Source organism: Lepisma saccharinum, chromosome 13, assembly GCF_977018435.1.
Source record: "Lepisma saccharinum chromosome 13, izLepSacc3.1, whole genome shotgun sequence".
Lineage (NCBI taxonomy): Eukaryota > Metazoa > Arthropoda > Insecta > Zygentoma > Lepismatidae > Lepisma > Lepisma saccharinum.
The window spans coordinates 29613916-29640476 of NC_139241.1; the positions used below are offsets into that span (position 1 = coordinate 29613916).

The following is a 26561-nucleotide window of genomic DNA, read 5'->3' on the forward strand; positions in this document are numbered from 1 at the left end:
ACCCTCGTAGTTTTAGTCTGGAAGCTGCCTTAGTAATGTCTATAATTTATGTAGATTATATCAATGAGTAAAACGTATATGGCCTAAAATTATATGGACTGCCTCTCTCTCATTAAGTTCAAGTATCCCTGCCAAGAATGGCCAACAAGGACATATTTACAGAGTAGTTAAGTGTATTCTTCCACCACCTGCACCTCAAAGAGTTGCCAACTATTAAAATTAAATGAGCAAATACTTGTATGTGATCTGGTGTATAATATGAAGTTTATTTATTATTACTTAACTTATAAGAAGATTCAATTGTGATTAATCAGTCTTCTGTTGAAAACATTTACAAAATTTCATGAATAATAATATTATTTCTTAATAATGTGCATAATATAATAATAAAGGGCTTTGTTTTTCATTAGCTGGAAATAACCACCATTGTGGTTAACTTAAAATGCATTGTTCCATTTATTTTGATATTATTTTCCTTTGTAAACAGATTTATCTCACTGTTGTTTGTGACCTCATTTCAGTTCATGCTATTACTTCTGGTACATCCTGTATAGTAGAAGTACAGAGTAGTGCAGTCAGTACAGGAATATAGCCAGAAAGAAGTGATAGATTTGCAGCATTGATGAGAAACTACTTTTACCAGTGCTTACTGCATAGTTGGTGCTGGGTGAAGTTCAGGAAGGGAAGAAAAGGAAGGGGTGGCTATTGGGTGGCTAGGTTAAGAGTATTTTTGAGTTTTGGTTTTAAGTCTACTTTATGTACAGATAGGCTAACCAGGACTGGACCTATAGTTTAGAGTGGAATCCGAACCACTATGTGCCTACATCTGGCACATCTGGGACTCCTTGATGGCTACCACAATGCCATTGGAGAGGTCCTGGTAGCTGGGTTAAGTTAGGTGTGTGTGTTTGGGGGGGGGGTATAGTGTCATGCATGCCTGATATGTAGGTTTGGTTTGGTTTGATTTGGTGTTTTAAGTCTACTTTATGCACAGTAAGGCTAATCGGGACTGGACCTACAGTTTAAAGTGGGATCTGAAACACTATGTGCCTCCACCGGGTATCGAACCCGGGACTCCTTGATTACAAGGCAACGACGCTACCACTGCGCCACTGATATGTAGGCCCTTTACCATTACCTCTGGAAGGAACTGTCTGTGCATGGGGGTAATAAGTGGATTATAGCCACATGGAAACATTTGTTAAAGTTGGTATTGTGGCTGTTGATGAGGTTGGAGTTTTGGGTTGAAGATCGGTGGTTTTGATTCTAAGGTTTAAGGGGGTAGAGTTTTCGCCAAGGTAGAAGTTACCTATTATACACCCTTATCTGCCAAATCTGTGGTAACTTCTACCTTAGCGAAACCTCTACCCTCTTGAACCTCAGAATAAAAAATCACCAATCTTCAACCCAAAACACACACAACCATCAGCAAGAAATGTTATGCTGAAGCTTCTGTACAATTTGGAACACTACATACCCAGAAGGAAAACAGTCACCAGTGAGGAGAAGCACTTGCATTATGCAGCAGTACTCAGAAGTCAATGTCCAAACAACATGGATTTCTGAGTACAGTTGTTCTGTTGCAACATAACAATACTCTATACTTCCCATTCAATTGTTGCAACCATTTAAGATCTGTATTTTGAGTGTTTTCTACATCCACCGTATTCGCTACACCTTCCCCCAGTATCTTTACATCTTTGGACCAATGAGAGAGGTGCTAGGAAGCAAGTCTTTCAAGTCTGATGAAGAGGTAAAGCAGGTAGTGTATGACTTACAGTCAAAATACTTTTTCTAGAGGTATCCAAAGCTCTGGAACACTTGTTTTGCATTCAATGAAGACAATGACAAAAAATGATGTAAGTTTATACCTTTTGTATTCAATGCATTCGAGATTGAAAAAAAATATTTAGTTTTAATTTGACTCCTCTCGTTCTACAAGGAAATATTCCTGTCACCTTATGGGCCATCATTTGTTTTCCTTTGTGGCATTACTTTTTGAATTGGTGTCAATTCATTGTCTATATTCATTGATAATAATTCTAAACCACATATTTAATAATTTATAGTGATTTAGTTAATTTTAGCATTTAAATATACCTGCTAACAAGAAATACAGTGCTTCTCTTTTTTGTAGCTAGAATGTTGTGGTGTTGCATATTTTAAAGACTGGTGTTCCTTGAAGAAGAATCATAGTGCAGTACCAACTACAGTCAACACCTCATTAATGGAGATCGATGTGAACTGCATCTACCCATCATCTTGTCATGCCCCTCAAAAGGAACACAGAAAAGTGCCTGTAAGTCATAACATTAATAAATATGCAGTAAAATGAAAGTAAAAAAGATTTCAAAAAGTGAAAACAAATGTGCTGTGTAGTGCACAGGTATGATTTTGAGCCAGAGTGATTTACAATATGATTTAAGAAATAGCTGTCACACAAAATAACTTCTTTTATTTATTTGCATAATAGATTTAAGAAAAATGGCTGTTGCTGAATCCAAATTTTGAAAAATAATTAAAATTAATCACAAAGTTATTAATTTGTTTTGTAAGTTCTATCACTGCTTTAAATTTACGTGATGTATTTAGTCTGAATGCAGGCTTTTGTGTGTGATGGGGATTTAAAGTATTGATTGCTCTCAGTTCTTTTTTTGTTCAGAATCAAGCAGTGCTCAAAGTGGGTGGACCCCATGGGTATAGTGAAGGAGGAGGTTTGATCGAGGTCATTGACACCCCTTGGAAATTGACATAATTTATTTCAAATGAGAAAAAGCTTTTCAGGTTGATAGTCAACAACAATAATAAAGATGAAGAGGTTTTCTCGCGATATCAACCAGGTAATTTCCATCATTCTTCCCTTCATCATTTGCCACCAGGAAAGCTGCAAGAAGTATTAAAAACAAATAAAGTTCTTTCAGAATAACCAAAGGAAAGAATGAATTAGTTCAAAAAATTGAGTACAAGATGCAATAACTACCTTACCTTCATCTTCTATCACTTACTCTAAGCAAATGGTTCCATGAATTTTAAAAATTCTAAAAATTGATTTTTATGTGAGAAGTAACACAGCATAAATTTCATGATTAGAATATTTCTGTAACTTTAAAAAAAATTGGGTTATCTCATATGAATTGCGTAAAAAATAATAAGAGTACAAAAAAAACTGGCAGTACTGGGCATTATGGATTTGTCTTCTTCACAAAATTTATCAAAGGTTAATGAATATGAATGATTATCAGCATATTATTGGAATGAAATGTAAATAAATATAGAAAACCACTGGTGCTAGATATTCATGTTCTTGTGTGTCATACAAGTTGAATAATAAGCCAAAATGTGAATTTTTAAAATTATTATTATTATTTTTTTTTTTTACGAAAAATAGGTAATTAGCATTTTTGGAGGAAAATTGTTATAACTCGGGCACTATGGGAGCAATCTACTTCGGATAAGTTTTGTTTTGCAGCTAAAACATCATAGCATGCAACCGTGTACAATTAGGATCCCCAAACCGAGGATGGGGGGGTTTGGGGGCGTGACCACCGAATTTCAATAAAAAAACCATAAAAATCTGGAGTTTGCCCCCCTCTTCTCTCGCTATTTTCGGGAGAAGGCGCAAACCTTAGTATTATCTTCAAAGAAGATTGAAACTTGTTTCCAAACGATTCCAAAGAGATTGAAACTTGTTTCATGTTCCTGGGTGCCATACAAGTTGAATAATGAGCCAAAATGTGAAACTATTCAGAAATGTGTCATGGATATGTTGCGGAGAGGGGGGAGGTTGGTCATCAATATGAATTTCCCAGGCTTGCTCCAGACCTGACCTGTGTCAGAATTTCCACCCAAACATTAGAGTATGAAGGTCCAAAAAGCACATTCATATCGTAATCAGCACTATGATACCATATGGTATCATCGGGGGAGTAAAGGTTAAACCTCTAAATATTATTTTTTCTTGTCCATATGGGAGTAGTAAGGAGACAGAACTGTCAACAGATGGAGGGGATGGGAGGGAGGACGCCGTCCGATAGTTGTCGGACGTAGTAGTAAGTCATTTTGTTGGGCAAACTGAAGGAACATGGAAACAAATAGATTCCATTGATACATACGATTTTTGTCGAATATCACCACCCGACAAAGTATCTATCTCACTACAACATGTGACAGAAATTGCATGCATGGGACTGCAACATCCAACAAAAATCGTATGCATGAACAAGAAGAGCTTTAGACTGCAAATGTGCTGCTGGAATTTTATTACTCTTCTGGCTCACTTCACCTCATTTAATGTAGCAGTCCTTACAAAGGTTTTCTTTCATCATCCTGACGTATTACTGGTTTCGCACAAGTTAACATACGTTTACAATGACATTGCACTATTCTTAGACATCAAGAAGAATCCAACAAAACTGGATATATATTGAATACTATCACGAAAAAGTGAACATAAACTGCATTGGTGAACGTTATAAAAATTGGCAAGTGCATGCTCCCAACCTCAAATTTACTGCAACACTAGTATTGCAATGAAATTAACGCCACTCTCTGTCCTGTCTATTTAAACTCGTGAGAGATGGTCATTAATCTTTCACTGAGTAAGGTTAATGTCCAATATTATGAAATAAAATACTAATAATAAATACGTAAATATTTTAATGTCATATTTACTCGAATCATTCAATCATAAAAGCAAATCACTTTCTTCAAGAATTGACTTTTTTCTGCCAGCCCTGCTAAATTTTCACTTTCCATCTACTGATTTATACGAGGGGTGGCCAGAAAGCAATTTCCGATTGATTTTTCGCAATCGCCAAAACCGTGAAAAATGTTAATTGCTGCGAAGTTATGTTTAGGAATGTGCAGTGATGTCTGGACACATTTTTTGCCCTTTTTAAATATCGAAATTAAATCCAACATTCTTGTCTTTTCTAGGCCATGTTTGTGTACATAGAACATGCAAGTTTTTCAACATTTTACTCAAGAGTAAACTATAGAGTTATACCATGGAATAATTCCGACAGCCACATTAAATCATGTATTTCCCACGATTTTTTCAACTTCTATCAAAACCATTTGCATCACAGAGTAAAGTGGCAGGGTTCTAACAGGAGATCGAGTGCGTATCTACCGTCACATGGGAGCCACCACATCTTCGTATTTGTCGCACGAGATATGTTTTGAATTACCAAGCTAAGTGCGCTCCATCGACATTTGTCGAGCGAGTAATAATGGAGCCCAGTCGTTAGGGCGTCTGACTACTATGCAAGAGACTGGGGTCGATTCCCTACGGGGGAGAACCGGGATGTTTTCCACCTATTCAAACTGCTCCGGCACCCACCCAGCATCATATGAAGCTGGTACCTTGAGGAAACTTTGAGGGATAAAGGTAGCCAGGAGGGTGGTGCTGATCACATCACCCCCACCTTTAGCCGTGATCAAGAAAGTGTGGGGCCCTAACTACACACCCTTATACACCTTCATGGAAAAGTGCAGGGGAGCTATTTACTTTTACTTCCTCAAAAATCTGTTCCAACATATCAAACTGTCACGAAAATACGTAGACCATGTGATCTACAATTTAAAATAATTGTTTAAAAGCACAATGGAGTATTAAGTTTTGGTATATTTGGCAGATAAATGTTCTAAAAAAAACGTGAATTTTGGGAAACGTAATACTGACAAGTCAAAAAAAGATAATGCTAATGTTTGGTGCCATAATATACCGGTATCTGTCACGTGAGATTGATTGATTTTAATTTTTTGGGTGCGTCGCCACTTATGGTCATTATGCACCCTTCAGTATATACGGGGAAAATTCCATTATCTAAAATCCTTACCTTAAAATTAAAAAAGGGGTATGGAAAATAACTTTCAAGATATCAAACTCTCACGAAGAAGCGTAAGCCATGTGACTTACAATTTGAAACATTAGTTTAAAAACTCCATGAAGGAATAATTTCAGATATTTGCTAGAAAATGCGCTAAAATGAAAATGTGAATTTTGAGAAAAATAACGCCGTATAGTAAAAGATAAAAAAATAAGAAAATACACCAATTTGAAAAAAAATAACAAAATATCAAGGTCCCTACCTATTAGGCATAAATAAAACATGAATATCAGTTGTAATTTATTGCATTAGTAACAGTGAGTCTTAACCTAATTTTCGGCATAATCACCACCGTTATTCTGGCATTTGTAGTAGCATGGCACTAAATTTTGTATGCCCATGGTATATGTGTCGGACACAAAGACTGGAACTATCTCTAACGCAGTGTAGCTGTCAAATCCTTGCCCTGCCAGAAACCTCTTCAGTTAAACAAAGAGATGAAAGTCGGTACATTCAAGGCCAGGGCTGTACAGGGAGTGGGCCAAGATTTCTCACCTGAAGTGATGCAAAGGGCCCCGCATGTACTCAGCTGTATGGGGTTGTGCACATTCGATTGGCCTTCCGTGAATTGTCTGCACCATCGTCTGACCATACTATCACTCACGACGTCCGGTCTGCACACCTCACACGATTGCTGGTGGCTCTGATTACTACACGTAGGCTACATCGCAGTCAGTGGGAGACTGTATGAGAGCTGCAATCTTTAACCTAGAACTGTCCTAAAACGGCTGCATTGCAACTGTACCAGATTACTGCTACATGCCACTTCTTCCTGCCTGCATGGGTGTGTGTCTATCTCTGACCACCAGTGCTGCTTATAGGCACCATTGGGTTTTTTTTAGGATGCCCCTCGTATATAAACTTTCAGAAGCTTTTATTATTAGAGTGTTCCTGTTTTAGTGTTTGGTTAGCTAAATCAGGTACCTATACAATGCAATTCTATAAATTCCTTGCGTTAAATTTCTAATACCTACATACCCTTTTCGACAGCATTAATGGTATAACTGCATGTTGTCAGTTTCACAGTACTTGGGTATACTGTACTGAAGCAGAAATCCCATTGATAATGTAAGGAAATATGACACTTTATTTTGTTCGATTCAATTGTTTCACTTATATGAAAGAGTTAAGTTGTTACTTTACAGGGAAGAGAGCTTTATGCATTGAAAAATGAGTCCGCACTCATGGTTCTTGCAAGCAAAGGGTTCCAAACCTCAGTGGAAATATCAACATATAATACCGAGAATGTATAAGGAGACTGATAAATTACAAATTGTATTTCTTAATGAATCACTCTTCACTCTAATTTCATAACTTTAAAGTCGTAGCTTTAAAAATAATCAAGTATTTTATTTTAAACTTACTGCGTATGACAAAATTCCGTAATCCTTCCCTAGCTTGTGAATTGTAATAATTTTCCAAATTCACTATTTTGCAGTTTGAATTCAAATCATAGAGAATAGAGAAATTGAGTCAATTTCATAGAAGATAATATTGGTACTTAACAAATCCATACCTAGATCTGTATGAGTTTATTATTTCAATTTGCAAAAACATGGATTTAGTTTAATTTGTAATTGTCAGGGAAAAATTTAAATTTTGTCCTGGAAAACCTGGAAAAGTCAGGGAATTTCATTTCTGCTTGTTTGTAGCCACCCTGGTCCATGGAGAAAATTTGGATAAATCATCCCCCATTTTTTATATTGTCACTATATTGAATCATACATACAAGCACATCCCCATCTAAACACAGTTCAGGCAAATACTCCACACCCCTTCCCTTTAATAAATTTCACACATGACCCTAGAATCAAGCAAGATACAAAACAACCAAACAAATTTCACAAATGATATTGGTGCAACATTTTCAAAAATGTTCGGGGAAAGTTAATGGGGAAAGGAGAAATTTGTTGATAGAGATAGCAGTGAATCAAAATTATTTGTAAATTGAACTTAAGTATTGTTAAATAATAAATGTATCTGGTCTAGACTGCCAGAAATAAGGAGAGATGAGACTTAGTGCACTGCCTGTGCATCAGAATATCAAAATTGCTGGTAGGCCTTGTTTGTCAAAGGATTGTTTTGCTATGCAGTTTAAAATACATTCCTTCACTTGTTTTGGTGGCATGTTTAATGTACTGTAATTTAAGACTGAGGTCATTACTGGTGGCTAATGTATCGGTATCAGAAAGGATTGTTTCAAACTTATAATCACTGATACCAGCAGATACTTTCTGGAATCTATAATTAAATGCTGCACAAGTCTAATTATGCTGTAAACAGGGGCAGCGCCAGAAATTTTTCACCGGGTGGGCGCAAACTGTATATTGATAGATTAGGGTGGGCAGGTATAAATGTAAGGCCATATACGTATATGTATGTATATGTACCCCCTCCTCTCTTACACTCCCGATTTCCCTACACTTCTTTTCCCTTTACTTTTCATTTTTTTTTTTTACTCTTTATAATGCCTTCTTATATCTTTTTCAGCTTGTTACCTTCCACACTCTTTCATTCATGTCAATATAGTGAAATAAATGTGAATCGGTGCATCACATTTTGTTCTTCAAGTGCAAAAAATACAAGGCACATACTCAATTTTATATATCCAGCGACAGTGATAGAAAGTGTGATGGTAGGCAATGGTGAAGAATTAAATTACTTTTTTGTAATTTAAATGCATGATCACTTTTCTTGGCTTACAAGCTTATTGCAACTGACAAATGTATCTGAATGTATATTTGCAGTAACGGTGACGAGTGCCAAAACTTGGGGGCAAGGACAGTTTACTTTTGTGGTAGAAAAGTCTTGGCATTAAGAGGCCATAGTGCGGGTGCAACAAGTGGCAAAATGTGGCGAGGGGAACTTTTCCCCTTGCTCCTCCTAATCGCCGCCACAATTCTTTCTTCATTCTGCATAAAGTATCCTAAGGTTTATGAAAGGCTATTTTGACAAAACATCGCCCAAAAGTAATAATCAAGTAACATTGAAAAATCTGTTAAAAATTGAAGAGATTATTTGCTAAGTTGCTATTCGTTTTCTGAAGTTAGTCTTCATTACTCATGCGGGAGAAGTAACACACATATGGTTAGATGAACACATGCACTGAGGTAACAAATAGTTTACATTTTGTAGAATGTGATTTCGGACATAAGGAATTCATCGAAATTGATCACCATACCTGGTAATTCATCTCTTTTTGACAGATAACTTGGGTTGTATGGTGCGACCTTTGCGAAAGCGCTCAAATGTCAACCTCTATCCTGCCCAGTATAGCCTGGAAACTTTAATCTTGCAGGTGAACGAATCTCTGGTGCCTGGAACCACAGTTAAAATAATAATTTTTGGGGGTTGTATTTTCAGTGTCTGCATCTACGTGTATTTGTTTTCGCCCTTCGTCACTTTCACCTAATCACCATTGAACCTCATCGTCACCATTAGAAAAATTAGCAGAAAAGTGACTTCACATAAAACAAATCAGTCGAATCAGCAACAACTTACTCTTCATACCCCTTCGAAAGTTGAGGTGGTAGTTTCAATTTCATATTGTTTCATTCTTGGATCAAGGCAGCTAACTCCGTGAAAAATAACGTTGTTTTCCGAAAGTCTCAAATATTTGTCTCTGTCAATACACCCTCTTAAATGAACACATCTTTTATGGTGATAATATAACACGTTCCCTGTGAGTTCTTCTGTATATTTTATTCTCCAATGCCATAACGTTGTCGCCTTATAATGAAGAGGTTCTGGCTTCTGCTGCCCCTCCCCTGGTGGAATCACAATGCACACTGGTTCGGACTCCACTTTAAACTGTAGGTTTAGTCCTGATTAGCCTATCTGAGCATAAAAGTTGATTTAAAAACAAACAAACAAAATTTTCTAATGGACACTTCGTGACACCTTCTTTTCTTTATTTCATCTGCATCTACAGATTCTGTTGACCTTTTCGGCTGAACCTCTGATGCTTCTAAAGTTTAAACCATTCTCATCGTGATTGATTAGTTCTCTGACGCCCTCAAAACAATGTTTTCCTACCAACCCCTTTCTTCTTTTAATTCTACGTAAGTTAATCACAAGAAACATCGCATGATTACGTAACTGATAGGTTATTATCAATTCAATAATTCTGTAGCTTTTTCCAAACCCACATAACTGTTACATCAAAATTTATACACCTCGGTATTGTAGTAATTGCTTCTTATTAGTATTTATTAGTAGAACAAATACAAAGTTGTTGTTTGTATACCACGTAGATATTTGAAGATGACATGTATGTAAAAAGTTTAATGAAATAAAGAAAGAGGCGCTTCTGGAATTTCAATGTAGACCTAATTAAAAAGTCAAAATAATTTATTGTGTTGCTGGAGGAAGCAACGCTAAGATGGATTTTTTATTTGTTTATTTAGAGATTATTTTAACCATGCCCAGGCCGGGATTTAGTATATATGTGAAGGCCTGGAGCTTACAACACCAAGACCCAACCCAATTCCTTCCACAGATTCAGCATTTCTACATTTTTTCATCATATCCGAAGTACCTACTTTTTTTATGCAGTACTTTTCCAAGCACTTTTTCCCAGTGAAGGCCCAGAGCTGCAGCCCTCAAGGTCACCCTAAAGCCTAATCTCATCTTGACCATACTCCGCATAATTTTGCACCTCCTAAACCTACTAGCTGCTTCTAATCATAGAAGTATTCAATTGGTAACAGTTTATTTTGTTTCAAGTTCTGTAGTAATTCTTTTTGCTTTCTAATGACAAAGTTAAGACAGCTTTTTATGGGATGATGATATGTGAACATTTCTAGTACAGATAATATTCATGAGTAAAATATACATGTAATGAATACCAGAATACACTTATTTATTGAAACATTCACATATCCCCAAGTATATGTACTTAGTGAATTTGATTGGGTGGGCAATTGGTTGGGCACAGGATTTTTTGGGTGGGCGCTTGCCCACCCATGCCCATCCCTGTCGCCGTCCCTGGCTGTAAATTATGCAAAATGCATTATTGCATTAAATTTTGCACCAGCATTGTGTGGCAGAAGTGAATCGATCTTCATAATTAAATGATAGTTATTTCAATATTTCTGTTATGTCTTATGTAATTCTTTGAAATTTTTTAAGAAAAACTCTTGCACATTGTTGTGGTATAATTGCAATGGAATATTTATATATTAATATTTTAATATTCGAAAACAACTTTTAATTGTTACAATGTTCAAGCACCAGTATCAGTGAGAATTGGTAAGAGTAGTTCATCTCTAGTGTTAACATAATAGTATTTGGCTTTCTGAAAAAATATGCAGACTGTTTGAATCTGTTTAAATATTGTGTAAAAAAATATGTGCTGGTGAAAACAATAAAACAAAGTAATTGTAAGATTCAAAATTCACTAAACAACAATAAGTCATTTTGGCACAAGGCATAAGCCAAATTTTAATTAAACTTACAGTAGTTAAATAGTTGCTTCAGATTTTATAAAACCAGAGTTTAGCAGATAATGTAAGGAGAAGCTTTGCCCGAAAGCATGCAGCATGTATAAATGTTATGTTTATGTGACTTCTATAATAGTTTGTACCATGCTAAAGGTCCCGGGTTTGATCCCCGGCCGGTTCAAATCCGGGAACTTTTCTAACGATGGAAGCGGGCCCGGCGCCCACCCAGCATCGAATAACATGGGTACCTGGGGGAAACCCTGGGGGGTAAAGGCGGTCAGGGGCGTGATGCTGATCACATCACCCCCACTCACGACCGGATCAAGAAAGTGTGGGGCATTACCCCCACACCCCCTATATGCCTTCATGGCATGGTGCTATACACAGGGGAGCAGTTTACCTTTTTTTTTTTTTTACAAAACTGTTACTTCTTGATTTCATCAACAATATATTATCAAAATATATATTATATATATATATATATTATCGATGTAATTGAAGTTTATGTAACCAAGATGTTTCATGTAAGTTTGCACAATCGCAGCCATATATTATGCAAAAGTTCTGTAGTGCATTATGCTGCACATTTTGACACTGTCTACTGTGTACAACACTAACATGTGACTGAAGAGATGGTGTCTGTGAGTGATATTGAAATATCTAAGTAGAAGACATTATAGTAAGTGCATAGTAAGTGAATTGGAATGGAATAGTCACAAGCACTTCTGGATTGTAATGATCCCATTGAAAGCAAATGGTATCGCTACAACCCAGAAGTGTCTGTGACTACAATATTGTTACAAGTCCAGACACCTTGTATGTTTTGCAGGAAATGAATTGTACTGCTGCATCTGATCTTATGACTCTCTACAAAGATGGCTGCATAGGCAGAGTTAGAACTATTGTCCAACTTGTAGGCTACATATATCGTTCTACTGCTATCTCAAATTCAGTGTTTATGGTAAGTAATTGCATCTAATTTTGAATTCTCTAAATATATCAGAACTATAAATAGCATAGAATGGTCTCAGTTTTGTGGATAATTAGTTTCTTTTAGTGGATAGTTTGCTACAACACCTTTAATTTTTGTTTTCACAGTTCTTTACAACAGTATCTTGTTTGATATTAAATAAATATTTATAGAAGCAAAACTGCAAAGAAAACATATATTCAGTTAGTGGCTTCTAAATTGGAAGAAAAAGAAAGAAAAGTTACTGAATGTGTCACATAGTGTTATATGTAACAACGTTAGGAGTATTTTATTGGATTGTATATGTTCTCATGGCCCTAGGTGAATGCTGTTGGGAAGCACAAGCCTCTAAATTGTGTCTACTCATACACGTAATGTCTATAAAGTTTTTACACTGGCTTAATAAAAAGTGTAAATATGTGAGACTTGCCAGAAGTCTTGGTTGGTCTTCGATGTACATCCCTCCTAAGTCCACACACTTAGTGACATGGCTGTACAATTGCTGAATGCCCCTGCAGATATCTTCTTTTGGGATTGTGTTTAGGTGCCTCGTCACAGCTCCTTCAATTTCCAAAATGGTGTCAAGATGTTGGCCCTTCAGGTGGGATTTCAATTTGGGGAATAAAAAGTAGTCAGCCAGTGTCAAGAATGGCGAATGAGGTGTGTGGTTTAACATAATCACTTGTTTTAGTGCCAAAAACTGTTGAACAATAATTGCCTTGTAGCTTGGCACATTGCCGTGCTGCAGGAACCAAGCACCGGTTTCAACCAGCTCTGTTCTCACTTGTCATAATCTCTTTAGCAAGTGCTTTAAAATTGATCTATACACAGCTGCAATCATCAATCATCATCAGCAATCATCCTCAGTGACTGTGTTCAGTTTTCATTTAATTTTTGTCAAACTTTTTCAATATTACCGCCAGTTCAACTGGTGGATGGACGACCCTCACTGGGATCATCTGCCACACCTTCCTGACCGTCACAGAATCGACGATGCCAAATGAAAACATTGGAATGACAAATGGCTTCATTGCCGTAAGCATTTCAGAGGATTCTGAAGGGTTTTTTACTGAGTTTTACCCAAAACCTAATCGCCACTCTTTGTTCTGTTTTCAAATGCATGACAAGGATACAAAACACTGCACTAGTTTAAAAGCTGTAACTCACTTAATATTGCACCGAATCAGACACCAATTTCACTACGCACTTACTACATGTGAGTACATACATGTACCAAATGGCACATTGCAGCATTTATCTTGTTACAATGTTGCCAGTCTAAAAAACTTAGAAGACACACTGTGTATTACCACTTCAGACCTCCCCAGTAGCAGAGGGGTAATGTCGCCACCTTGTAATCAAGGGGTCCCGGGTTCAATACCCAGTGGAGGCACATTGTAGAGTGGTTGGAATCACACTTTAAACTGTAGGTCCAGTCCCGATTAGCCTATCTGTGCATAACGTGGACTTAAAACAACAATCCAAATTCAAATTCAAATTCAAATTCATATTATCACTCGGATACCATTTATCTTTTCGGTTATGAAGTCTCTGGTGGACACTGTTAGCAACCATATGATCTCAACTGAACATGTACGATAATTTCATGTTCTGTATCGTCCAGGAAAAAAAAAAACTATACCTAAAGCAAAACTTTTCTTGGAAAAAAAAATGTAACTTGCATAATTACAAATTTGTGTTCTGGCAGTAGCACTTCAACAAGGGAAAGGATACTAACTTAGTTCACACGATGGTGATAATATATAATATTTAAGTATATTGTTTCTTTGGAGGACTTCTTGTAATTAAATATCATGTAATGTTATAATTACTAGTTAACTTATTATGATAGTAGGTACATATAATTACAGGGATCGCTAAGATAGAAGTGTACTATTCAAGAAATAAAAGTACAGTTTTGTTCAGTCATGGCACCAGAGGGAAGGCAATTTGGGAGTGGATGTCTCTCAGTTGACCAATCCACCATCCCTCTTACCACCACCAAATAAACAAAAAATCCTGTATAAATGTATGGCATTTTAGTGCAAATATGCATTTTTTTTGTATAATATTAAGGTGTATATTAAATGTGACTGCCACCAGAAAATATTTCCACCCTCCTTTGCCTCCTTACTCTTTTCGCATGGGGAAGGATTCTGCCACAGGTTATGTTTATTTTCACAAATATAATATTTAATGTTTTGACCTTCACTTCCTCAAGCTTTTGCCATATCAAGCAGTTTCTTGAGGAGGGTAAACAAGATTTAGGTTAAAACATTATAAAAAGTACATTGTTGAAAGGTTGAACAGGGAGTCAGAAGTTAATATCAAGGTAACAGTTGCCCTGGCTGACAACTGGTCTTCAACCAATGTGTCTGCCATACAACACTAATCTCCAGGGATATCCATTGTGAACATTTCTGGATATCCATTAGATGTAGAGTTTGGGATATCCAATAGATGTAGAGTTTGGGATATCCAATAGATATACTTTCCTGCATATCGAGAAGATATCTTTTAGATATTCAATTCTGGATATCCAAAAGTGTTGTTTCAATGTTTAAAAAGAATATCTAAAATTTGTCCATTGTTTTATATCCAGTAAATATCTATATCTTATCCAAAAATCATTATATTTATCATGTGTCAAAATTCTACAAGAGTACATATGAAATAAAACTCATTTCTAATTTTGTTCAATCATCATGATACTGAAGTGCCTTAAATTGCAAGTTCCAAAACATCACCCATTATCAAGCCTGTGCCCTCCTGATGGGCTGGATTCCTAGGCAAAATTTTAAACATAAATTTTGAGATAAGAATAACACAAGAATGACTTAATTGAGAATATACAAATGAAATTTATTTCCTATTTGTATTTCACGTTTAAATTGTTTATGTCCTTTTATAGCTATGATAATCTCTTGAACACACTAAACCTTGAACCACTTTCATCTAGTAGAGAAAAATGATCACAAATTTGCTGCAAAAAAATTTAAAGGTGATTAGTCTTTCCCCGATCTATTATCCAAACTATCCACACAAACTACATCATATCCTATAAGAATCAATAGTTTAAGAATATTACATATAATGATGTTTTCCAAACTCTATTGTCAACAATTAAAGCGATTTTATCCATTCTTAAAATTGTATTTACGATGTATATGTTAATGTACTTTTTATGTATTTTGAATTGTTCCTGTACTTTTGTTATGCACTATTTTATTGTTAAATTTGTATTTTGAATTTGTAACATGCACATTCTTATATGAAGTGGCAAACTGCTGTTTGAAGGCTCTTTAGCTGTTCTTCAATAGGATAATATAAGTACAAATAAATAAATAAATAAGTATTGATATTTGTGAATATACATTTTCTCTTTGAGAATTTGGCCATCTAAACCTTTGACAGTTATGCACTGGCTACTGGACAGTCATGCATAATACTGTACCAATTCATGAATAAAAAATTTAAACCATACGATTCTATCATGCTATTATACATAAATGTAATATGTAAAAATTACGTTCGTAATACTACAGAAATTTCTTTCTTGAGTTTTTGGGTGGAATGAAAGGGCATCAAGGGAAAATCATCACCTACCAGTCCGTATAAGTGACACCTAAAACCACGTCCTATGAGCCATTGCATCCAATGATGGGCTTGAGGCATTGATGGGCTTGAGGCATTCATTCTGCCTGTAGCTGCACCAAGGGGTAAAAAAGGCAGTGTTAAAACGAATGTTGCATATGAATCCCAACTTTGATAGGATAATAAATATGATGATATAAAAAGCTGGAAAATAAAGTAATCTTCATTGCTAGACTCGCTACTCCTCAGTGCACGGCACTGCATGTTCAGAACTTTGGCATGAATATTCAAGAGACCTCCACTAGATGTCCCCTGCACATTTGTGTGCTGTATAGGCAAGTAGCACCATCTTCTGAAATGTTTTGCAAAAAATACTGTTACATTTAACTAATGTTTTTATTTTACTCTGATAAGCTTACTTATTACTGTACACACCTGACAAAACCGCCAGATGGGTGGTGAAATTGATTGCAAAGAACATTTGCGTGGAAAAAATGAAAAGTGGCTTATCAGAGTAAATTACCTATCTCCACGTAACTGGCAAACGGATATCTTTAGATACAATATCTTTTATATGCAAAATTCCAAGAGTAATGTATTAACTGTCTTTTTATTTCAGCTTATTGACATGTGTTTCTCCCTGGTACTGTTTGCTATCATGTGACAAGAAGGAGTTCTGCAGAAATGCATGGGATATCTTCTGACATTTATTTTGTATGGTCTTTCATGTAAAATAATAAATACATATTTTTTTATGTTAGCAGTATATGACTTTTTATTATTTTTTCCATAAAGGATATTTTCATGAAAGAAATCACACTTTGCAACACTTTTCACAAAAGTGTATGTATTCACAGAGAATTTAATATCAATAATTAGAGGAGAAGGTCTAAATATGGGCAAAGGTTTAAATATGTGTTCTGGAGTTATCAGTGCTCCCGGGTGCTGCAGACTGGCAGAGGCTATGGGAACTGGTTATCTGTCAAGGACAAGGTTGCGGCGCCAATTTGCAAGAGAAAGTAATGGTTAGTTTCGGCCTTGGACTCTGTCACAGAATTACGACCTCCAAAAACTTTTTGCAGGTATGTTTTAACTCAGCGTTTTCTGAATTGTCATCTGCTTTGTATAGGTTATGACATTAGCGGTACATAAAACAAATGTGGGCTTTTATAATGTCATGATTTGTTTGTGAAATATGTACCACAGAGAGTGAAAATAAATTGAAGAAGAAAAATAGCATGATGGTCTAAATATGGGCTATAACATGAGGTCTAATGCTGAGATCACATTTCCAACAAATATTTGGATATTTTTCTTAATTTCGATTTTTCTCATTTCGCGTGATTTTCAAAACAACAGATTATTCATAAATATGAATTTTATAATGTTTTAGCGATAAATGACTGTTTTTTTAAATTTTAATTGCTTTTTGTAATATTGCTACTAGTAGCCCATATTTAGACCACAATTTTGAAATACATAATTTTACCATTTTTTGGAAATTGCTTTTTTTTTAAAAAAAAAAAATGGAGACCTTCTATACTTTAGCATGCTATTACATTTAAGTATATATTTCATAGATATGCATTTTAAAGGCAGGTGCTTGATATTTTAATTTTTCTCCTCCGAAAATGACAAAATAGAAAGGGGTCCCATATTTAGACCTTTTCCTCTACTGTGTAGCAATAAGTGGTGAGGAAACAATACAAAAACAAATATGCTGCAGAACCTTGAATATATGCTTTTCTGTTGCTAAAATACTTATAATGCAGTAAATATAAAATCCATTTAATATTTTTTATGTTGAGTTATTTTGGTAATTTTCTTATTTGGGGGGGGGGGCATCATATACACACAATAACTTTACTGCTTCTTTGGCTAATCACAATAATGAGAAGATGATGAAACAAGCAACACTCTCAGCTACCAAAGTTGGTTCATTAACAAGGTTCTCTCATGGGGGAGGAGCAATGTGGATGGCTTTCTTTCAGCCATCATGTACTAGATTTATTGAAGATTTATTGCTAGCTTTAGATATTATCTTGGAGGTTTTTAAGTTTAGATTACAGGGGACAATTGTCATGGTATTTTGTGTTAATTCACGATTTATTGCAATTTGATGTCCCTTGCGTGCCTCTAACTCTTGGCTTTTGGAGTTTGTCCAAAGATGAATGTTAATGGTGATCCCCTGTTCCAGAAAGTCTTCAAAGATGATTCTTTTTTGATCACCAAAGAATGTAACTATCAATTGGCTGTATGACTTGAGAGCCTTGGCTTATCTTTTTCTGAGATCCTATGTGATCCATTGACTGATGTTTGCTTTACAAAACAACCACAAATGAACTCCATCAAAGCATTGTAGAAACCCACCAATGGAACTTTCTAGAAGATCAGCATAAACGTCCTTTATGCTTCTCATTATTTCTCTTGTCAGTACTCTTGGTGTCCACCGAACACAGATTTTCCTTATCCTAATCCTTCTATAAATGTTAAAACATTTCCTTTGTCATTCCTGTGTGGTCCACGAGCTGTCTAGTCCTCTTATCAGTGACAGCCTAATTGTCATTTTGATGGTTTTCCAGAACATGCTTGTTCTGGATACTGAAATCACATCACCACTCTGAATCACATCCACATAGAAAGATATAACTTTGGCTGCCTCACCTGTAAAGGAATGAGACACTGTTCAGGGTCAATTTGAAGCTAGCAGAATGAAGTCCCCATAAAATCCCATTCACCTCTCCTTTCACACAAGAAAATTCTGATGATTGTGCATACTTTTTGATCGACCCTTGTACATTTTAACAGTGCTTAGGGCAAAAGGGGAATCATATAAAAGAATAAATATGGGCATCAGAATAAGCATGGGAGAGGTAACTATGAAAGTACAAAAATAAGTGCATAAAGTAAATGTGTATATTCTCATTGGATGTTAGAATTTCTCACTTCACATATACATACTAGGGATGGCCAGATCAGGATCCTAGCGGATCCGAAATCCGGATCCGGTTGGTTCTGGATCCTAAATTTTTTTGGATCCGGAATTTTCAGATCCGGATCCGTTTTGCCATCCCACATGCGCTTCTTTGGAAACTGAGAATGTGTTTATAACATATTGTTACCTGCTAAAATATACATATATATGTAATATACATACATACACATATATATATAGTGCGCGTGCACGATTTGTAATTAATTAATACACTTACAAGGGAGGTCTAAGTCTCACCCTCCGATTTCCATGAAACTTGGCAGGTGTATAGAGGCCCCCTCAAATGTCAAGATGAGGAGAAATTGAAGTGGAGATCTGACCCCAAATCCACGTAAATAAGGCATAGGAAGAAACAGGGGGCATAGGGCCTCTCTATACACCTGCCAAATTTCATGTAAATCGGAGGGGGACACAGGGATCAGATGATCCCCACATCAATTTGTCCTCATCTTGACATTTGAGGCAGGTTTTGCCCCCTAAAACAGTTTTTTTAGCCGAAACAAAAAAAACACGTATTTCTTCCTTTGGGCCCCTCTCTACACCTGCGAAGTTTCATGAAAATCGGAGGGGGACACAGGGGTCAGATCCTTACTTCAATTTGACCTCATCTTGACATTTGAGGGGAGGTTGCCCCCTAGAACAGATTTTTAGCCGAAACAAAAAAAAACATGTATTTCTTCCTTTGCACTCCTCTATAAATCTGCCAAGTTTCATGTAAATGCCACAGGGGTCAAATGCCCACTTAAATTTGTTCTCATCTTGACATTTAATGATGAAACTGGTAAGAAAAGAAAGAACATGAATGAAAAAATTGAAATAATGGCTGATGGAGAGAAAATAAGCAATCCCCTTGATGTAGCACAAATTTTTAATACATACTTTGTGAACATTCCCAATACCATAAATAAAAATGCAGTAATCTCTACACCTAGATTAAGAACATATTTCAACAGTCCCCGAAACACAAACACTATGTTTCTCACACCAGTAACTGAGGGAGAAGTCGAGAAGGTAATTATAAATTTAAAAAATAAGTATTCATCAGGGCCAGATGAATTTTCAAGTTCTCTACTAAAAAAATGTGGGAATAGTATTTTACAACCACTAGTAAGTATTTGCAACACATCTTTAGAAACAGGTACTTTTCCTAGTGAGTACAAAATAGCAAAAGTGAGACCATTATTCAAGGAAGGCAGCAAAGAAGAATGCTCAAACTATAGGCCAATTTCTCTTTTATCGGTCTTCTCTAAAGTAATAGAGAAAATTATGCTAAATATATTAGTAACTTTCTTAGAAAAATACGACATTTTATCCAAACATCAATTTGGATACCAAAAAAGTAAGTCAATATCAGAAGCTATTTTTGAATTTACAAATAACATTCTAAAATCGAGAGACAAAAAAATGCATGTGCATGGATTATTTTTAGATTTTACCAAAGCTTTTGATTTGGTTCAGCATGGCATTTTACTAGATAAAATGGACCATTATGGAATCAGAGGTTTAGCAAAAAAATGGTTCAAGTCTTATTTAAAAGACAGATGTCAGTATGTAGATATTAACAAAATCAAATCAGACCAATTGTTCCTCAATACAGTTGTACCGCAAGGCTCAATTCTAGGACCAGTTTTATTTTTACTCTACATAAATGATCTTCCAGAAACCTTATCAGAGTCTCAAACAATACTTTTTGCAGATGATACTAATATCATAGTAAAAAGCCTGGAATATGAGCAACTTCAAAAGAATTCAATTTCAACAACAACACAACTAAACACCTGGCTAAACAACAACAAGCTTTCCCTGAATGTTAATAAAACAGTTCTAATAAATTTTAATCCAGCAAAACAATTAAAAAACTTAAATGTAATTATTAACAATGAAGTCGTCAAAGAATGAAATGCAATAAAATTCTTAGGAGTATGGATAGACTCAAACCTGTCTTGGGACATGCAAATTACTAATTTAACTCAAAAGTTAAGCAGGCTCTGCTACATGATGAGAATTTTGAGAAATGTTTTAACTTTGAATGATTTAAGGACAGTATATTTTGGACAGATTCAACCTGTACTTACATATGGTATCTCTTTCTGGGGCAGCTCACGCAAAATGCAGAAAATTTTTATTTGGCAAAAACGCATATTAAAAATTATGAAGAATGTATCCCTCTCAAACCCAACAAAACAAATTTTCAATGAATTTCAAATATTACCTCTTCCATGTTTGTACATATTAGAAACATTGTATTTTATTCATACAAATTCTAAAATCTTCTAAAAAATTCTGGACATACACAAGTACAGCACTCGTATGCATAACTCCCTCCATCTTTCTACTGTCCGCACATCCAAAACACATAGTGGTCTAGGATTTCAAGGTGTAAAACTCTATAACAAGCTGCCAGAGGAATTCAAGAATCATAATCCAACCAAATTTAAAATAACAGTAAAAAGCTTGCTTATGAAGTATTTGTTTTATAGCACAGAGGAGTACTTAAATCATATTTTTCATTAATAGACATAACCTTTGATTTTCTTCCATTTTTATGTTCACTAATAGCCATAACCTTTGATTTTTCTTCTATTTTTTAAGTTATTCTATACTCTTTTCTACTTTTTTATATGCATAAGTATGTGTTAATTCCTTTGTACTCAAAAGCATACATGTAATTAACCTATCCCATATCATAGTGCTATTTGTACTTATAAGATCAAGTGGACGGAAATAAATCATATCATATCATATCACCTGTCTCGTGACTGTTAAACTAATGTAGTAGCAGTGTCATATTGTTTAATTGATTGAAATGAAAATTTTTTACATTTTGGGGGAGGGGACCAACATACATTCGAGGGTATGTGTTAATTCCTTTGTACTCAAAATTATACATGTAATTTTATGTAATTTTATTTTATTTTTATTTTATACTATACTCTTTATACTTTTAATATGCTTAAGTATGTGTTAATTCCTTTGTACTCAAAATTACACATGTAATTGACCTATCTCATATCATAGTGCTATTTGTACTCATATGATCAAGTGGATGGAAATAAATCTTATCTTATCTTATCTTGAGGGGGGTTGCCCCCTAAAACAGTTTTTTAGCCGAAACAAAAAAACACGTATTTCTTCATTTGGGCCCGTTTATACACACACCTGCCAAGTTTAATGGAAATCGGAGGGGGACACAGGGGTCAGATACCCACTTCAATTTGTCCTCATCTTGACATTTGAGTGGGTTTTGCCCCGTAAAACCGTTTTTTAGCTGAAACAAAAAAAAAACGTATTTCTTCCTTCGGGCCCCACTATACACCTGCCAAGTTTCATGGAATTCGGACGGGGACACATAGGTCAAATGCCCACTTAAATTTGTCCTCCTATTGACATTTGAGGGGGGTTGCCCCCTAAAATAGTTTTTTAGCCGAAACAAAAAAAACATGTATTTCTTCCTTTGTGCCCGTTTGTGCCAAGTATCATGGAAATCAGAGGGGGACACTTAGATAACCTCCCTTGTTAGTCTTACACTTTGTAATTATATAACACTGCATATATTATAATGTTTTATTTTAATTTGTAAAACTGTAACTGTAGAACAATTGTATAATTTTTGTATAACATTTCTATCTTGTTATATGTGTTAAAGGTTTCATCCTGGAATGGAATGTCTCACATTTATGTGTATTTTCATATCCAATACATTCGAATGAATACATATTCGTTTCAATGGCATTTACAAAATCACCTCTGACATTTTATGTTAAACAAGTAAGATTATTTTTGTGCACGAGTGTGTTATTTTAGTATTTTATTAAAGTATTTTAGGAACAACACTTGAAAAAAATTCTTGTAGGACTAACTAATGAAATGTCTTTGTAATCGAAGATCATAATACCTTTTAAGGTGTGGTAATATTATAATGGGATTGAGATACGAAACTCTCGGATCCAGATCCGTAACTTTTGGATCTGGATCCGTTTGGCCATCTCTAATACATACATAATTTACACATAAGAATCAATCAATTTGAACCCCTCCTTCTTTGAAAGCACCCTCTTGCATTAGTATAACTTTATATTTATGGGCTCCAGGTTAATATTGATTCTGATGCACAAATTATTATTATGTTATATGTGAAATGAGAATTTACTGAGAAGGTCAGTCTGGGGATATCAGACCCATCCACTGGTTACCCCCATGTGCCTCTGGACATGACATCTCCATTAAGGTAAAATGAAAGCTCAAGATAACTCCATATGAGTTGCACCATGTGTTTTATGCAGTGACATTTTAAACATTTGCAATATTATCCAATTCAAAAATGTTAGCCCATTGTGACATGATTCATTCAACCTCCTATGCTCTCTCTCTATCTCTCTCTCTCTCTCTCTCTTTGTGTGTGTCTATTTTGTGTACCCCTTCAGTCACAGTCACTACTATCATCGAATCTTCCGGTCTCAAGCCCTGCATGACCATGGAAAGCAAAAATCTTCATAACTTGATGTGTATAATTAGAGTGGAAAACTTACACACTAATATTAATAAATATTTTGAACAACTTCTAATTATTATAATTTTCAATCATCGGTACCAGAGGTGATCAGTGACAGTATCTGCATCAGTATCATATCAATACCAGGGGTCCCGGGTTCGAATCCTGACCTGGGCATGGATGTTTGTGAGCAGTGTTTCTTTCAGGCACCTTTCCGGGGGTTCTCCGCACTACCGGAGGGAATCTACCCCCCCCCCTCCAGACAAAATTGTACTGTACAACAAAACCAAAGTATAAAACTTTTCTGCTACCGTTGTTTCCCTCGCATTGGACCACATTACTTTGTATGGCGAATATTCTTGCCTTTATATTTCCCTCTGTAAATAACAATGCCCTCACTTGTCCAATCTTACATAAAAAGCAGAATAAAACTTGCAACCGCACTAGCCATCTCCTCTCTCCCATCTCGAATGTGCAGTAGTGCTTTCCAAACCAAAAGCGCCGACTCGTTGTCATCAAAGCCAACGTGGTATTTTCTTTGTAATTGATACACAACAGTATATTTGTAAATGATAAGAAAATCGATTGTTGAGTCAAAGGTGACATGACCGACTGAAAAGTGTTGATTCTTAGAATGTAGCCACCGCATTGCTTTTTTGTACCTTCGAGAATGTAAACATTACAGACAAGTAGTGGTCTACAAAAGACAAGATGTATTTGGCTGCATTGCAGTTGCAGTGGGATATTACGGTTCTTTGCTGCATGACAAAAGAAGAATGAACAGAACAATAGACTCTTATTTTAGTGTTTCAGCGGCAGGACCTAGCAAGAAATCGCGGGAAGTTGTAGGCGTGTCTCCTACAACACAGTCTGCAGTGGGATTATTCATCCTTTACATCAATGACATACAGAAGAAGAACATGACTCAAACTATCACTTACGCAGATGACACTAATATAATATGTAGGGCAAGAACAAAAGAACAATTAGAAATCCAAACTTACACCTCAATTAATCAAATAAATCAGTACTTAAACACTAATAGCCTAAATGCAAACCATCAAAAAACAAATTTCATGATTTTTAACCTTGGCAACAAGAAGAACTTTGATAACTTGACGGTTTACTTAGATGAAAATGAAATAGAGTATGTTAACCAAGTATAATTCCTAGGATTGATCATCATGATAAATTAAATTGGGAATGTCATATTGACTATATCTGTGATAAACTCACAGAAAATCTTTATCTATTGAAAATCCTTTTACAATATAATATTAAGGAAATCAATATGAGCCTGTACAGGGTGTATCAGAAGTCACTTACCACCCTTTGTAAAATCCGCAGTGATATATTTTCATGAAATTTGATACGGGCGATACAAAATAGGCCTAGGGGAACACCTTTTGGAGTATGTCACGGGCACGACCGCCATCTTAGTTCCGCCATCTTGAATTCAACATTTTTATTTAAAATGATAGGTGGGTCATGTGATACATGAATGACCATAGGCTAGAATTTCATCAGGATGTCAAATCTGAAATCAGATTTCATGTAACTTCATTTGGTGAAAAGTTATTGGCAACTGAAAGTGATGTTTACCTGTTTGTTGCAGGTGCTGAACCATGCCATTAACAACTGAGGAACGCATCCAGATCGTCAAACTGTGGTGTGGGAGAAGTGCTTGTGGAGTGGCTGCCGATTTCAACCTACGTCATCCAGAACGTCACCTTGTGTCACATGTTGCAGTGGCACAGTTATTAACCAAATTCGAGGAGATGGTCACAGCCTTGGACAGACCGCGTAGTGGACGACCGCAGACAGTCACGGTTGAAGCAACAGCTACGGCAGTGCTGGCCTCCTTCTTGATGTCACCGCAGCGAAGCACACGTCGTATAGCAATGCAATGGGCTATGAGTCACAGTTCAGTGTACAGGGTGCTACAGAGGCACAAGTGGCATCCGTATAAGGTGCAAATGCAGCAACACCTCTCCGAGGACAAGCCAGGTCGCTGCGTGCAGTTTTGCGAGTGGTCTATCGTGCAATTACGGCTAAATCCAAACGTCGCTAACAGTGCGAGATCTACAAATCTTGCCCCCCCCTAAATATTACCAAAGGCCCCCTCTACCTACCTTCACACACACAAACACACACACACATTATATATATATATATATATATATATATATATATATATATATATATATATATATATATTACACATATATAATGTCTGTGTGTGTAATTCTTGATCTCATGTTGACAAACTCTCACATACGAGGGCCTACAGGGTGATTCAAAAGTCCGTTAACACCCCTATAAAAAGTAAAGGAGTTAGGCTGGGTACAATTGATAGAAACAGGTCAGGCCATGCACGCCGACTACGTGGGTGCTCCGGGGCTCGATCACCCACATAAATAATCTTGTGGGTGGGCCGCACCCACAATATTTTTAGTTTGATAAAAACAAAATAAGATAAATATTTCTCACTTGCCATTATCAAAAAAATAATAAGCAATTAAAACATTGAGATGGAAGTTAGTATTTCTAACCTCTAAAACATAAATGTTTCAAATGTGCAAAGGCAATAGACAAATATTTTTTTAAAATAATTGATGTGGCTGTGGATTCGCTAAATCGTAGATTTCAAACAAAGGTTTTGGAACTTATTTCACAACTTGAAGCTTTTGGTATAGGTCAAATTGGTGCTGATTGAATTCTGCAGTTCTATGGGACAGACTTTGATAAAGACAAGCTAACATTGCACAGGAACATGTTTCTAGATGTGTGCAGAAGGAAGAAAGAAAAAGTGGCCAACTTGTCAGACATTACAAATATTTTAAGTAGAGAAAACAGTGGTCCCATGCGTGAAATGCTCACAGAATTTGTGAAGTTTGTACGGGTGATTTTAACTATACCTGCTACTTCTTGTACCTCTGAGCGGTCATTTTCTGAACTTAGACGATTGAAAACGTTTTTGCGGTCAACAATGACCCAAAAAAGATTGAATGATTTGGCAATTTTGCATGTTCATAAAGAAATGACTAAAAATATTGACATTACCAAAATTGCAAACAAATTCATAAGTGCAAATGACGTAAGAAGGAATGTGTTTTATATTGAAAGTTAACATGTCATGATGATGATTATTATTATTATTTGGTACATAAAGTTAGTC

General features: G+C 35.8%; 1 protein-coding gene across 2 annotated transcripts in view; it reads left to right on the forward strand.

Annotated features, from left to right (window-relative positions):
- The window catches only part of LOC145996913 (leukocyte surface antigen CD53-like), a 38999-nt gene extending 22345 nt beyond the window's left edge, over window positions 1–16654 (forward strand). The window contains exons 6-8 of one of the 2 annotated variants that reach the window (XM_083133480.1): window positions 2138–2299; window positions 12162–12293; window positions 16516–16654. In XM_083133480.1, coding sequence (XP_082989606.1) covers window positions 2138–2299; window positions 12162–12293; window positions 16516–16560 — 339 coding nt within the window. In that variant the 3' untranslated portion in view covers window positions 16561–16654. Of the gene's footprint in view, window positions 1–2137; window positions 2300–8381; window positions 8505–12161; window positions 12294–16515 lie in introns of those variants that run through there. The other variant, XM_083133481.1, reaches the window with a different exon arrangement.
- Window positions 16655–26561: the final 9907 nt, after the last annotated feature.